This window comes from Lotus japonicus, chromosome 1, assembly GCF_012489685.1.
Source record: "Lotus japonicus ecotype B-129 chromosome 1, LjGifu_v1.2".
NCBI classification, from domain to species: domain Eukaryota; kingdom Viridiplantae; phylum Streptophyta; class Magnoliopsida; order Fabales; family Fabaceae; genus Lotus; species Lotus japonicus.
Window position 1 is genome coordinate 105,567,776 of NC_080041.1, and position 14,111 is coordinate 105,581,886.

Consider the following 14,111-nt stretch of genomic DNA (forward strand, 5'->3'; position numbering starts at 1 on the left):
GTGCATGTTACCTGGTGGTGGCGATGACAGTGATGATGATAGCAGCCAATGGCAGTGCATGTAGTGGCGACTATGAAGTTGTTTAATCTTAAGACATTAAGTTTCTTATCAACAGTTATAACCGCACTTCATTAAGTAAAATCCCCGCTTATAAATGAATTTAATCTACAAAAAGTAGAAACCGTTTTTAAGTACTTGGAGAGGTAAAATCTTCTGATGTGGAAAAGAACATATAAGACACGCATTTGGTGCACCCTTTAAGAAACTACTGGATTGATTGGTTTGAAGTTTGAACAAGTGAAACGAAATTCATGTGAAACTTATTTACTGATCTAAATGACAGTTTTTCTATATAAAAACGTTAGCCTAAAAGGAAACTAGAGTCATGAGAACCGGACAGACACATAGCAAGGGATGATTAATGTTTCCACAAGAGAAATGCTACCAACACCTCACTTCAACACTCTTTCTACACTCACTCTTTAATAGGTTAAAAATCATGTAGGGTCCACTAAATTATATGAACCACCCTACCAATTTGGTGAAATCTACATAAACTTTAACCAATCAAAAAAAGAATATTAGAAAGAGTGACAAAGTTAGTGTTTCTGGCACCAGTGAGATAAGGGACTAGTTTGTGTGGTCCATTTCAGTACAGCACCTGTATCTCACTGTTATTATTCTTCAGTATATAATAGAGCATATACGTTTTACTTTCTCCATTTTGCTATCTTGAACAAAACGGGAGCATTTACGTTTTTTTCTTTTTTGGTCGAGGGAGCATATACGTTTTACTTTCTCCATTTTGCTATCTTGACCACAATGGGTTTCCCAGGAAAAAATTGGCATCATGAATGAGATTGTTGTGTTTTACAAATTCTCAAAATTTTCCAATTGGTTTGTTGTAAGACCACGCAAGTCGCAAAAATTGAAGGCAGAAGCAACCAAAAGGAGAAGGGACCTGCCTATATAATGTATGGTTAGCTTCCTAAGATTTTCTGTCCAACCCCTCCCTGCTGAATTTTATGTTTTGGGGGAGTGAATGGTGATTAGTCTGAGCCCCACAATGATTATACACTGACACATTCACATACAAATTCAGTTCTAAGAAATTCAATTTGCTGGTCCATAAGCCCCCCATTATGAGCCCCCAGCTCCCTTCAGAGTTCAGACTCAGCTAATCAAGGAAGTTTTGTTTCCTAAATTAGGTTAAGTCAATTCCTCCATGTTTTAACTCTCTAAAATGCTGAGGCCTTTAAATTTTCCACTCTTGACATCATCTCAGGCAAAATTTCCTGAGAGCTTCACAAAAGCCACCTCCACAATATATCAACCACCTACTCCCTAAAGCTGTCAACTCATTTTAGGCCCTTTCAGCACCCATCCCAGAAGGAAAATCCCAAAACCACAGGGCATTTTTACAGTTCTCCATTTAAGTCCTCAGAAACTGGCCTCTGAGTGAAATTACACTCATCAACCGCCAGCTCCGATGGGCAGGCATTAAAAATGCTTCCCCAGACCAATTCTGATCTGGTGATTTCAGACACCCGAATCAATGTGATTCTTGATTTATGTTTCCCGTATTTTAGTTAACCAGAGATTATATGGTTAATTTTATAGTGGTTTAGTGGGAAAATCATGCTCATTCGCCCTCCTATATAGCAATGCTGATGCTTCCACCCTGTTTTTTAAATAAGGGAGGGGGAAAGAAGCAGCACAAGTCACATTCAGAATTTTAAAAAGAAAGGGGCTGAAAAGGACAAGGATGAATGTAAGTTATGCGATACTCACCAGCCAGGATGGACAACAAATTTTCCAGTGGAAAGACCCCAATTTACCTGCTCAGAACAAAGGAAGTAGCACTAGTTAGATATCAGACTACCAGAGAAGATAAGAAGTAAAGATTTTAAACCATGTTCAGTCCCAGTGGAAGCAAGTGAAGATATAGGAGCAGTTGCAGAAAATACACAAAAGTAAGGGCTCTATAAATGATAAAGCCAAGTTAGATGGTCTTTCTATTAGTTGATTTCAGCAAATATGTCGAGGACTACTAAGCTTAAGTGGCTGGCGTTGTTGACTGATCACCACAAGATCCACCTTTTTGTAGACTTAAATCAAATGAAGTGTCTTTCAATACTAGTTGAGAGCAACGTGAACAGACCTTCATTCTGATTAATAAGAAGGTTCCATTCACTCTTTATCTTGAAGTGCGTAATAGCACCGGTGCCTAGGGGATATCCAAACATAGCCTAAACGATGGATAAAATTGCTTCCCATGTCTATTTCATTTACACTTGGAATTTTTCAGGGATTGAGGCACGGTTTTTTTATCAAGTGCTACTCTATATTTTGACATAAAGCAAAATTCCATGCATCTATTTTTTTTTTTCTTCAATGATAAAATAAGTAAACAAAATAACACTAGGACGCACTGCTGTAATGTGCTGAAAGTTTATAAATAAAACTATACCTTATCAGTCCCAAGGGAACCTGCAACTACATGAGTAACCTCCTCATCAATCTGGTTTGTGCAAACAGCACCAAATTGTTCGGCCATCTTCCACAAAGGGTGAAGGTGGGGAATTTCGCCAACCGGAACCACCCTACTGAATACTATTCGACATCCAGCCAAGATTTTTTTCTGCTCACATTCTAGGATATGTCTGACATCCATATCTTCTAAAGATTGTGAAGCAAAAAAGTTTTGGTGTATTCTCTCAATAACCTACTTGTGGAAGAGAAGGAATTATGAACTGTAAAATAACAAACCGTCCCAAATCAAAGAAAAAAATTGACTATGAGCTCACCGCCAAAGAGGCTGCTAGAGTTCCAGTATCAGGTCTCTCATCGACATCAATTTCAAGAAGAGAAGGACCATGAAGTCCAAATTGACGTCTACTACAGGGGAAGTATATATACCTGCAATATCTTAAAACTTAATACAGGGATGCCACGCCCACTGAATCTATAAGAGTGGTAAAGAAATGCATGTAAGATTGAAACGCATGTTACACTGACCTTTCAACCACTATAAGGTTCGCTTTGTGATGAGGCCAGACTCTCACAGAATCATCTATAATTACAACCGATGATTCCATACCCAAAACGCCATCCAAATCTTTGCTTTTAGGAGCATCACCATCAAGGGATTCATTATCATCACCTCTAGAAATAACTCTCCCAGCAAACAATGCCCCCTTTGGATCAAGCAACTTAGCCATTTCCGTCGCGTATAGCTTGTTTCCCATAGTGTAAACATGCAGCTCAAAGAGCTTACTAGCCTATAAAGCAATTGGGAAAGATGTGAATTCTTCAATTTAATTTAAGCCCTGGTGTACAACTACAATGCCATGCCTAAAACAACTAACATAATTCATTTTACCTTCTCCAAGAAGTTCCAAACTCCCGGTCTGAGTTTAGTCCACATTCCCATATGAGGAAAACGAAAAAGGAGTCTCTGACTCGGAGGTTTCTCTCGTTCCTCCTGTTCTTTCTTCCTCAACATTTCTTCGTGCACTGGATCAACTTCCACAAACTGAAATAGAACCTGTTAATATGCAATTTTACAAACTTAGATTCACAGGAGAGCCATTCCATGTAAATTACCTTAGCAGAATTAAGAAGTGTATGATCTAGGTCCAATACAAGGCACAATTTCCTAGCAGCAAACATTTTATTCTGTTCTTTCATCCTCCTAGCCCTTTCTATGTGTATAGCAGCTTTCTGCTGCTCATCAAAACCATCCAAAATATGCTCCAGATCGCCCCATTTATTCTGGGATCGAGAGGAACCTGATCCAAATGTTTCAGGAGCTGATCCTATGCCAGCCTGCAGATTCTGAGAGTTAGACGCAGCAGATTTCTGTTCAGCTCTATCTGATATAAGAGGAACAGATGCTGAAGAAAAACTTTGAGGAGCGGAAGAGTGCTTTGAAGATTCTTGCGAAACAGACATAATATCAGCAAGGTTTTTCAGATTACTGGTGAACTGGCGAGCAATATCAGGTTGTACAATTGATTGAGTAGGCGCCGATGTTGTCTCAGTCCTAACCTCAAGCTTCTGGGCCAATACATTGTCCAGAGTTCCCTGGTTGTTCGACATAGGGGATAAAGTGGCTTTGAATTGTTCACCTCCATGGAGAATGCGCCGTGGATCACGCGGTTTCATGCGAATCTTTCCTGAATCACGTGGAGGGCTTTGTGCCTGATTGCCAATGACATTAAAAAAAAAACATTTAGCTTCAAGTGATTCCCGTTACACAATTATCTGGCCTTAAAATTTTGCAAACAAATTTAGGTTATAAGTTCATTCATAATCAAGGATCAAAATGTTAAAAATTTCAGGTTAATTATCAAAAGCAAGAGAAGAAATAGATAATTAGAAGGTAACACCACAACCGCTGGCTATATCATTTAAAAAAACATATCACAAAAAGCATTTTACCGTGGAAGTTGGGTGTGATGAAACTGGAAGCATCCCAACCGAACTTTGCAGAAAACCAGTAGTCAATGATGGACCAGCACTCACAGTTGGGTTCATTCCCAATGCTGAATTTGAGCTTGTTTGATGCAGTGTAGTTGTAGCGGAATCCGCAGATTTCTTTTGGGATTCTGCTGCTAATCTCTGCTGCTGCTCTATAAGTATGTTTAGCAACATGGTTGGGTTTACAGCTATATCTTTCAATAAAGCAGGTAAAGAAGCTGTCATGTTGCTAGTTGTAACTGGAGCCTGCTCATTTCGATTACTTGTCATATTGATGTTACCAGCACCAAAAATCAAAGTATTTTTGTGCTCAGCTTCCCTTTTCTCAATTAAATGGTTCTTTTCTAACAACTGAGATCCTGTGGTAGCAGTTTCTTCCAACCAACCACCATTTCCAGCAGCAGTTCTTACCTCTGTTGTATTACGGTCAGGATTTTCCAAGGAACTTTTAAGTCTTTTTGATACAGCAACATCAAAAGAAGGCTCTTCTACAGCCTTTTGTTTTCTTGAGATTGTTGTACTAGAATATTCCACTTTAGGCACACTTTGTGTCATTGAAGGTTGGTTAAGATCTAAAGCTCCTGCATCAGAACTAATTGAACGAAGCCTAGGATCTCTACTCTTCACTGAACTTTTCACAGGGTAAGACACAGAACCTACCGCGTCAAGTTTAGAATTAATCGATCCATGCATGCTAGAGGACCTATCCATGGAAGTAGAAGAAACAGGCAGCTGATCCAAAAGGGTTGGCTTAGAGCTCGTTATAGAAAAACTAGAGACCTCATCATTCATGTCTACAGCCTCTTCCTCACAATCACCAGAAGGGGTTGGACTTGGAAGTTTATCATATGTGAAAAAGGAACTTCGATTAAACTTTTGTTGATATGTGGAAACAGCTTTTAAAGCATCAGTTTCATAGAGATGAATCTTAGAATCTTCACTATCCAATTCCAATTTCCTAGCCTTCATCTTGCTAGAAGGCAACCCAGACCCAACCCTCCCCTCGCTAATAGACATTGATTTATTTACAGGGAAGCAGGACGGCGCTTCTCGGGTGGGTGATGGTAAGCTATCGGCATCATGATCACCATGAAGGTCTAATAGAGGGAGCAAAATCCCTCTACCTTTAAAATTACTTAGTCCAGATTTAAAAGCTTCGGACGCCTCAGTTGAGACGCTATGTGAAGGCTTACTATAAGAACTCAATTCAGGAGCTTTTACAGCTTGAATCTCCTGAGTCTTTGTCTCATGGGTCTGCAATTTTTTCTCATCTTCAATAGCATCATTGCCTAAAGCACCAACAGAATTGACTGCAGTAACCATGACCTGAATCTGTAGGAAGAAGCAACCGAGTTTTAGATTCTATCTCATTTTTATTTTACAAAATGGGGATTACAAGGAGGGAAAGGAAACTGCTTCCCCAATGGGGGGTTGCATTAAACATCACCTCAATCATATGCTCTGTAGAAAATAAATCGGCGTGAAGATCCTTCACAGAAGAAAGTAATCTAACACGAAAATCGCAACAAGGAAAAGTTAGGATTTAGGGGGTGTTGCAACTATTCAGAAATATAAAACTAAAAACTTCTACATTAAAAACCTTGATATGCCATCCTTGTTCTGCTCCTTTAGCAAATTGTCCATAGAGTAGAACACCTACAACGAATACAAAAAAAAATTAAACAATCGTGACGCTATTCCCGTAATGATAACGAAAGATCCTGAGTGTCTTACAGAATAAACTACTCCAATTGCATCGAATGACAAACGAACAAGATTATCCTTTTCAGAAACAGCAAGTCCTGATAACACTTGAGGCAAGTCCTCAAAGACACTCTGCAGCCTAGTGCAAGTTTCAGCAAACGATCTACGACAACAACAGCAACAAAAACAATCAACTCAATGTTGTAACATACTCCAAAGTAAGCAATTCAGATTAAAAATGGAAACAATAAAACCCATGAACAGCTTCACTTACTTAACCACATTAGCAACATTAACACTCTCAAGAACATTCCTAACACCAAGCAGCTTAGAATTGGGAATAGCCTCAGAACCATCAACAATCACCTCATCACCACCCTCACACTCACCACCACCACCTGCTCTTGCTTCATGGTCAACATCAACATCAGCATCAGCATCAATCTCACCCTCCTCCAGCTCCCCATCCTCAACATCCACCACCACAACCTCCTTAGAATCCACAGAACCACCCGACGACATTCGATTCTTGCTGATACCATTACCATTTGCATCAGAATCAACATCCATCACAAAAATATCATTCAAAGGCTTATTCTGCACAGCTTGTGCCCAAGCAAGATTGTACAAACCCGACGCGTAACCGCGGCATATATTTGGGTACCTAGAGTAAAGATCATGAACAGCTTTAACCCTAGCTTCATCAGTCTTATTGTTGTTGTTATTATTATTCACCTTAACAGCGTCTTGCTTATTGAAATCCTCCGCACTGATCTCTTCCACCGAAGCAGTACCATCCGAAATCTCACCTTCCTCCACATCCACATCCTCAACCTCCTTCCCCATCGCCTCCAAATTCCTCAGTTTCTCACAACCCAAGAACGATCCAAAAACCATATAGTAAAAACAACAACAACAAACGTTACAATTACAAACCAAACACGAAATCTCGATAAATTTAGGGCTAGATGATTAAATTAGGGTTCCGTTCCAGTTTCGATTCCTCGAGATCCAGCGAGATTTAGCAATCTACAACAATGTTACAGATGAATCGGAGATTCTGATCAAGATCGAGATCGTGAATCGCAGGGTTCGGATCCGGGAATCGACGACGGCGACGAAGTGCGAGAATCGAGTTTTCGAATCGCAGAGAAATGGTGAGAAAAAAAAAAATAGGTAGAAAAAATTCACATACGCGAGTAGCGAAAGAAGAATAAGAAAGATGATGATGAGAGAGAGGGTTTTATAGGGATACGATATGAAAGGAGAATCTAAGTTTGAGTGGGAATTGGAATCTGGACCGTACACGTCACTGATCCTGAAAAGGAACACCATGCGCCTCACGAATGAGAATGACGGTAGTACAAAGAGTAACACTGTTGGTGCTTGCTTGTAGACTTGTAGTAATAGTGTTTCTTTGTTTCCTCTTGTTTACCCGGTAAAATCATGGTTTTCTTTTTTTTTTGATAAATGCATGACATCAAAAAAAGAAGTTAAAAGGGCATGCATGCTAAATAAGATAACAATACTTGAAGTACACTTACTCTAAAGTAGGAAAGAAAAGATACACATAAGCGATATATGATAAGTGACGTCATACAAAAAGAAAATAAAGATACGGGCTAAAGATACGTAGAGAAACACGGTAAATATGAACATGCGACAAGCTTATATATCTACCGATAAGGAAAAATATGTGAGATCAATCATAGTCAATAGTGTAATTCAAATCTTATCTTATATGAGACAAGTTTACAATATTTTTTTTAATATTATATCAAAATTATTATAGTGTAATTATATAAATTAGTGTTTCTTTACCTGTGCGTTGCACGGGGAATATGTGTATTGTACGTATTTGATACATCAATTAATACCTTGATTATTAAAAATATATGAAACAACAGATGAAATAGAAGAGTCTGAAATCGTAAGCAAAGTGAACAAAAAAACTTCTCTTCTGAGCCTGATTGAGATCAACAGAAACTCGTTTGATCTCGAGAAATGAATTTGGACTACACCTTAATCTAAATTCATTCCTCGGTTTCTGTGTTTTCTTTCCTCCCACTTTCCCCTCTCCATCCGAACAAACCCTTAGTGTACTCATCGTTGCTGAGGGCACCAACTTCACAAATAGAGTCTATTGGTGGACTATCGGGTTGTATATTTTCCATGTTCTGGTTTTCCCTATGCTCTCTGTTGCGCTTCAAAATCGGCTTACTATTTGCTTGAGCTTGTGCAAATTTTCTTTGTTTATCTACTGGTTGGCTCGACATATTTTTCAAGGGATTTTAGACATTTTCGTCTTCTATTACAAACGACCTAATATAAATATTAATTGAAGATTTGACTGAAGATCTTTTCTGTTTCATAATGGATTTTCTTTTCAGCCGTGCTTCGGTCGAGCTATTTGGAGTACTATGATCCGAAGTGAGGTTAGATGGAGGACTTGTAAATAACTGGGAACCAACGGGACTATTTGGGAAGGTTGGTTGACTAATCTTCAATCTGGAAAATCCTATATTGAGCACGACATCTTTTATTTTTATATTGTAGATCATGAGAAAGAATAAAATGAGAAATCAGGGGATTCCTGTAAATATGCAGCAAATTAAGCTTGAGACTTTTCTTAATTTGAAGAGATGATGAAAACGATTTCAAGATTTTAAAATATCAAATTAGCCAAGATTGTCTCTGGCTCTACAATAAAAGTCGGGTCAATTTAGTAAGGAGTAATCTCGGTAAATCTTAGATAATTAGGGGTAATCTTTTAAAATTTTAATGTTAAAAGTTTCTCAAATTTAAAAATTTTAAATTTGTCAAGATTATCTCTGCAATAAAAGTCAGGTCAATTTAGTAAGGAGTAATCTAGGTAAATCTAAGATAATTAGGGATAATCTTGACAAATTTTAATGTTAAAAGTTTCTCTAATTTAAAATTTTCAAATTAGCCAAGATTGCCTCTGCAATAAAAGTCTGGAAATTTTAGTAAAGAGTAATCTAGGTAAATCTTAGATAATTAGGGCAAAGTTTTTCCACAGGATTCGATGCTATTCTTAAATAAATAGAAAATCTTGTTGCTTACAACTTTATAAAAGAACATGTAAACTTATAAACATCTAACCAAAATTTACATTCACATAATTCACATAACAGAAGTTTAATGAACCCATTGCAAATAATACTTGATAAACATCCATTGTTAATTGTCTCACTACATTTTTAATTAAAATTTGCATGACAAAATTAGAAATATAAATCATGATTTATCTAATTTGTTTTTTTTTTTGTTACAAGGAAGGGGCTAGGGCCCCGAGCCCTAAGGCTCGCTAGCAACAAGGGAAGGGGGGAACACAGGACCAGTGTCCTTCAGCAGAATAGAGTGACATTCACCAATAGGTGAGTCGAACCAATGGGTGTCGTAGTCGAGGTCAAGGCCGATTTTGGCCAAATAATCCGCCAAGGAGTTTGCCTCACGCGGAGTGGACTGGAAGAGGATATTTCCATGAACCTGCTGAAGGTGGAGAATTTCAGAAATCACATTCGCATACTGATGCCCATCAACATCGTGCGAGTGGAGAAAGGTGATGACTTCCAAGGAGTCAGAATCGATGATGACCTGAGGGAAGTCCAATCCCATAATCGCTTCCACTGTCAGTTTCACAGCTAATAATTCGGTGAGAAATATATTGGTCGTAGATAGCACACCCAAGTTCGTGCTGAAGCCTCTTAACCAGGAACCATTGGGGTCACGGAAGACTCCGCCACAACTGACTTGCAGATTGTAGCTAACCGCCCCATCTACGTTTGGTTTGATCCAGTTCACATCAGGTCTCACCCAACCGGTAGTAGCCATGCGAGGAGGGAGCTCATCAAAAACACCACGGTGTTGGCCTTGCATGGAGTCGAGATCATGCGTTATCCGGGGATGACTCACAGGGAGCTTCTCCATTCCAAGGGATTTCAAGAGGGACCAAATCCGATTAGTGTTATGAGGCTTGTGGTTAAAGACGTACTCATTCCTCATGCGCCAAATTGCAGACAAAGCGGAGGAGAAGAACCTGGGCCAATCAACTCCTATTCTGCCACGAATCTGACCTGTGATGTTCCCAGTAAACCAATTCTCCCATTCTAAGTCAAAGAACGAGCCTTGAGAGTGGCCCAAAGCAGAGACCCAAAACAGCCGGGAGTCGTTACAATCACGGAATAGGTGAGTATAGTCCTCTGTACCAGAATCACATAAAGGACAAAGGTCGGAGGTGCTCATGTGCCTCATTACCCGTATGTTATTCGTAAGTACACCATTATTACCAAGTTTCCAAAGAAAAACTCTTGTGCGTTGAGGACCTTTAATATGCCACAGTGCCTTCCATAGGCCTTCCTGATGGCGAGGGTATTGGCTGTTGCAAAGCATCTCGTAGGTTGATTTCGTGGTAAACGCACCCGAAGGAGTACCAGCCCAATGAATTGTGTCGCTTCCACCTTGGGGTTGGATCGAGTGGAAAGAAACAATCTCATCAACAGTATTAGGAGGGAGTAATTCTTCAAACTGCTGAAGTCTCCACCCCGTGTTTGGATCATAGAAGGTGGAAAGGAGAAGATTTAGATCAGTAGTTGGAACAGGAGCCCTGGCCAAGTTTTGGAGGATGTGGCCCGACATGATCCAAGGATCACTCCAAAACCGAATGCTAGTTCCATCTCCTATAGACCAGCTGCTACCAGAGACAACCTGATCCCAAGTAGATCGCACACCACGCCATAATAAGGATTCGCGATTGCACTTTTTAACCTGAGGGAGGGCTTCGTGGCCAAAACCATACTTACCCCGGATTGCACGGACCCAAAGGGAATTGGGTTGATGGATCAATCCCCAGCCTACTTTCATAAGCAAAGCATCATTAAAATCTGTTGTACGCCGGAACCCCAGGCCACCCTGGTTCTTAGGACGACAAATAACTTCCCAACTAACTTGGCTTATTCTCCTAGTTCCATTCTCCACGCCCCAAATAAATTTTCGTTGCAGTTGGTCCAAGCTATCACACACACCTTTGGGAATCTTCATAGTTTGCATATAGTATGAAGGAAGGGCTGCAATAACTGATTTTGCAAGAGTGACCCGCCCAGCAAGGCTTAACGTGGAGGCCTTCCAAGCTAACAGTCGCTTCTGAGTCTTTTCAAGGATGAAGTCATAAGTAGCCTTCGTTGGAGCTTTGTGGAGAGGAGGCACTCCAAGGTATTTTCCTAGATCAGAAGTGAGACGGATGTCTGAGACTTGACTAATGGTGTTAGCCTCCCCTAGGTTGACGTTGGAAGAGACAAGGATCCGAGATTTGTCCTTGCTAACTTTCTCCCCAGAAGCATTACAGAAGCTGTCCAAGCACCGCATCATGACATTTATCTGAGTAATAGAAGCTTCACCAAATAACAATAGGTCATCTGCAAAAAAGAGGTGAGTAATAGGAGGCCCCTCTTTAGAAAGATAGATTGGCTTCCAATTGGAGTTATTGACTTCCAGCTGAATAAGGTGAGCCAAGCGCTCCATACATAGGACAAATAAATAGGGAGAGAGAGGATCTCCTTGTCGAATTCCTCTTGATGGGGAGAATTTGGAAGTTTTACTCCCATTAAACATAACCTGAAAATAGCTCAAGGAAACACAATTAAGGATTAGATCACAAAATTTAGGCTCTAAGCCCACCTCCAAGAGGGTGTCCCGGAGGAAGTTCCAATCAAGCCTGTCATAGGCTTTCTCCAAATCAATTTTCATAGCCACCCATCCTCTCTTGCGCTTTAAAAGACGCATAGAATGGAAAACTTCTTGAGCAATAATAATGTTGTCAGAACTTTGTCTTCCTGGGATAAAACTGCACTGGTTGGGGGATATCAAGGCGTCAAGGGAGCCCTTCAAGCGGTTAGTAATCACCTTAGTCAAGGTTTTGTAGATCACATTACAAAGACTTATTGGCCTATATTGGGATAGGAGATTAGGTTTATCAATTTTTGGAATCAAGACAAGTAAAGTATCATTTACCTCTCTAATTTTTTCTGGATTTTGAAGGCACTCCTAGATAAAAGATACCACGGAAGGACCAACCACTTGCCATTGAGATTAAAAAAACAAAGGGTTAAGCCCATCCGGTCCGGGAGCTTTCAAGGCTCCCATACTAAACACAGCTGCTCTAATTTCCTCGGCTTCCATAGGGCTCATGATCGCCTCCAACTTTTCTCTCGGAATGATAGGGAAGGCGTTGTGAACATGCAAAGGAATACCAGCACCCGAGCTCGTGTAAAGGGCTTGAAAATAATTCACTGCCATAGATTTGAGCTGGGCTTGATCCGTGATAGTCTCACCCTCCTCATTAGACAAAGCCTCGATCCGGTTTCTTTTGCGACGGACCATTGTTGAGGTATGAAAGAAATGCGTATTCTTATCGCCATGGTTGAGCCAATTTATCCGCGATTTTTGACGCCAAAGTAATTCTTCTTGGATCAAAACGGTTTGATATTCTCCCCATAAGCGGTTCTGAAGCCTTGCTAAGTACGGAGAATGCTGCATACGAAGGTGATTGTTAATGCCTTCTAGCCTGCGCATGAGTCTCCTTTTAGTGCGACCAATCTCTCCAAAAACGTGCTGGTTCCACTGGATAGCGTCCTCACTAAAAGCTTCGGATGCTGGCAGCCAAGAACCTTGATGGGCATCCCACGAGTTCTTCACAAGTCTGGGAAAATCATCATGCGTAAGCCATGCCGCAAGAAATCTGAAGGGGCGTTGGGACGAGTCAGCAGGTTCCGAGCCTAACTGAAGGAGGAGAGGCTTATGATCTGACTTCATTTTAGGTAGATGAAAAATGGAGGCCTCAGGAAAGGACGCTAGCCAAAGGACATTACTCAACGCCCAATCAATGCGCTCTTTAACCCCACGTCCTTCCCAGGTAAAGGAGGGCCTTTGAAACCCAAATCCGAAAGAGAGCAGTCTTCTATGCAATCTCTGAACTTCCTCATGTTCAATACGTTCGGAGGCCCACCACCCATCTTGTCAGTGGCATGAAGATAAGCATTGAAGTCCCCCATAGTCACCCAGGGCTCTGTCGTATGAGCAGCAATATTTCTAAGTTCCCTCCAGAGAAGGTCCCGGATAGCAGCATTATGGCTTCCATAGATAAAGGTAACTAGGAAGCTAGGAAGATTGCCTTTAGGGGAGATACGCATGTGGACAAAATGGCGGTGAGAAGAGAGAATCTCAATAGTACCCCACTGCTTTGCCCACAGGACCCATATGCCCCCGGAAAAACCTTCACTTTCAACCACAAAGTAGTATCAAAACCAATAGTCCTCATGATCATGGGTGTAACACCCCAAATTTCGGGTGTCACTTTAGTAACCTATTAAAGTAAATATGCAATATTTTCCAAAGTGATTTATAAGCATGCGTATATATATTTTTTTTCTTTTCAAATGTATTTCCAAAACATGTCATGCATACTCCCAACTACAAAACCTAACCAATAGAAACAACTCAACAAAACTATTATACAATGACACCATGAATCCGACATACTCCCTACGATCTCCACATCGGGGAACCGCAAGAAAGCAATGCATCAGAACCTACCCGAAACCTCAAATATAAATTCCTAAAATCTTTATACAAGCTTAAACCAATAACGGTAAGCTCTCTAACCCAAGGCTCTAGCCTTAAACCCGACTCTACTCATCGAGTACTCCACTGTCCTTCAAGTCCTCATCTCTACTTGCACCAAGGTTAAGCTCCTTCGAAGATTCTTCATCGCCTAATAGCGTTAAGCGCCCAAACAACAAGTAGCAAATAGAAAGGGTTAACTCCATGCAATTACCATGTATGAAAGAGAAAATCACGCTATTCAAATTTAATTACCTATCATGGTAAATAAACCAGCAACATAACTA

At 40.3% G+C, this 14,111-nt stretch overlaps 1 protein-coding gene across 1 annotated transcript; it reads right to left on the reverse strand.

Moving 5' to 3' along the window:
* Positions 1–244: 244 nt before the first annotated feature.
* LOC130728767 (RNA polymerase II C-terminal domain phosphatase-like 3) lies at positions 245–7,408 on the reverse strand. Its single transcript, XM_057580333.1, has 12 exons — positions 6,461–7,408; positions 6,217–6,349; positions 6,083–6,138; positions 5,930–5,990; positions 4,444–5,814; positions 3,607–4,203; positions 3,383–3,535; positions 3,019–3,281; positions 2,808–2,919; positions 2,471–2,725; positions 1,792–1,838; positions 245–1,681 (listed from the first exon to the last, which is right to left on the reverse strand). The coding sequence occupies exons 1-12, from the start codon at positions 7,081–7,083 to the stop codon at positions 1,615–1,617; spliced, it is 3,738 nt and encodes a 1,245-aa protein (XP_057436316.1). The 5' UTR covers positions 7,084–7,408; the 3' UTR covers positions 245–1,614.
* Positions 7,409–14,111: the final 6,703 nt, after the last annotated feature.

What these genes read in the sequence shown, in the direction of transcription:
- LOC130728767 (XM_057580333.1), bottom strand. Translation starts at nt 7,083, where the DNA reads ATGGTTTTTGGATCGTTCTTGGGTTGTGAGAAACTGAGGAATTTGGAG. An exon ending in AACAAGGATGGCATATCAAG is followed by an intron (nt 5,991 to 6,082) that starts GTTTTTAATGTA and finishes TTTTCGTGTTAG; the next exon opens with ATTACTTTCTTCTGTGAAGG. An exon ending in CTCTAGCAGCCTCTTTGGCG is followed by an intron (nt 2,726 to 2,807) that starts GTGAGCTCATAG and finishes TTCCACAAGTAG; the next exon opens with GTTATTGAGAGAATACACCA.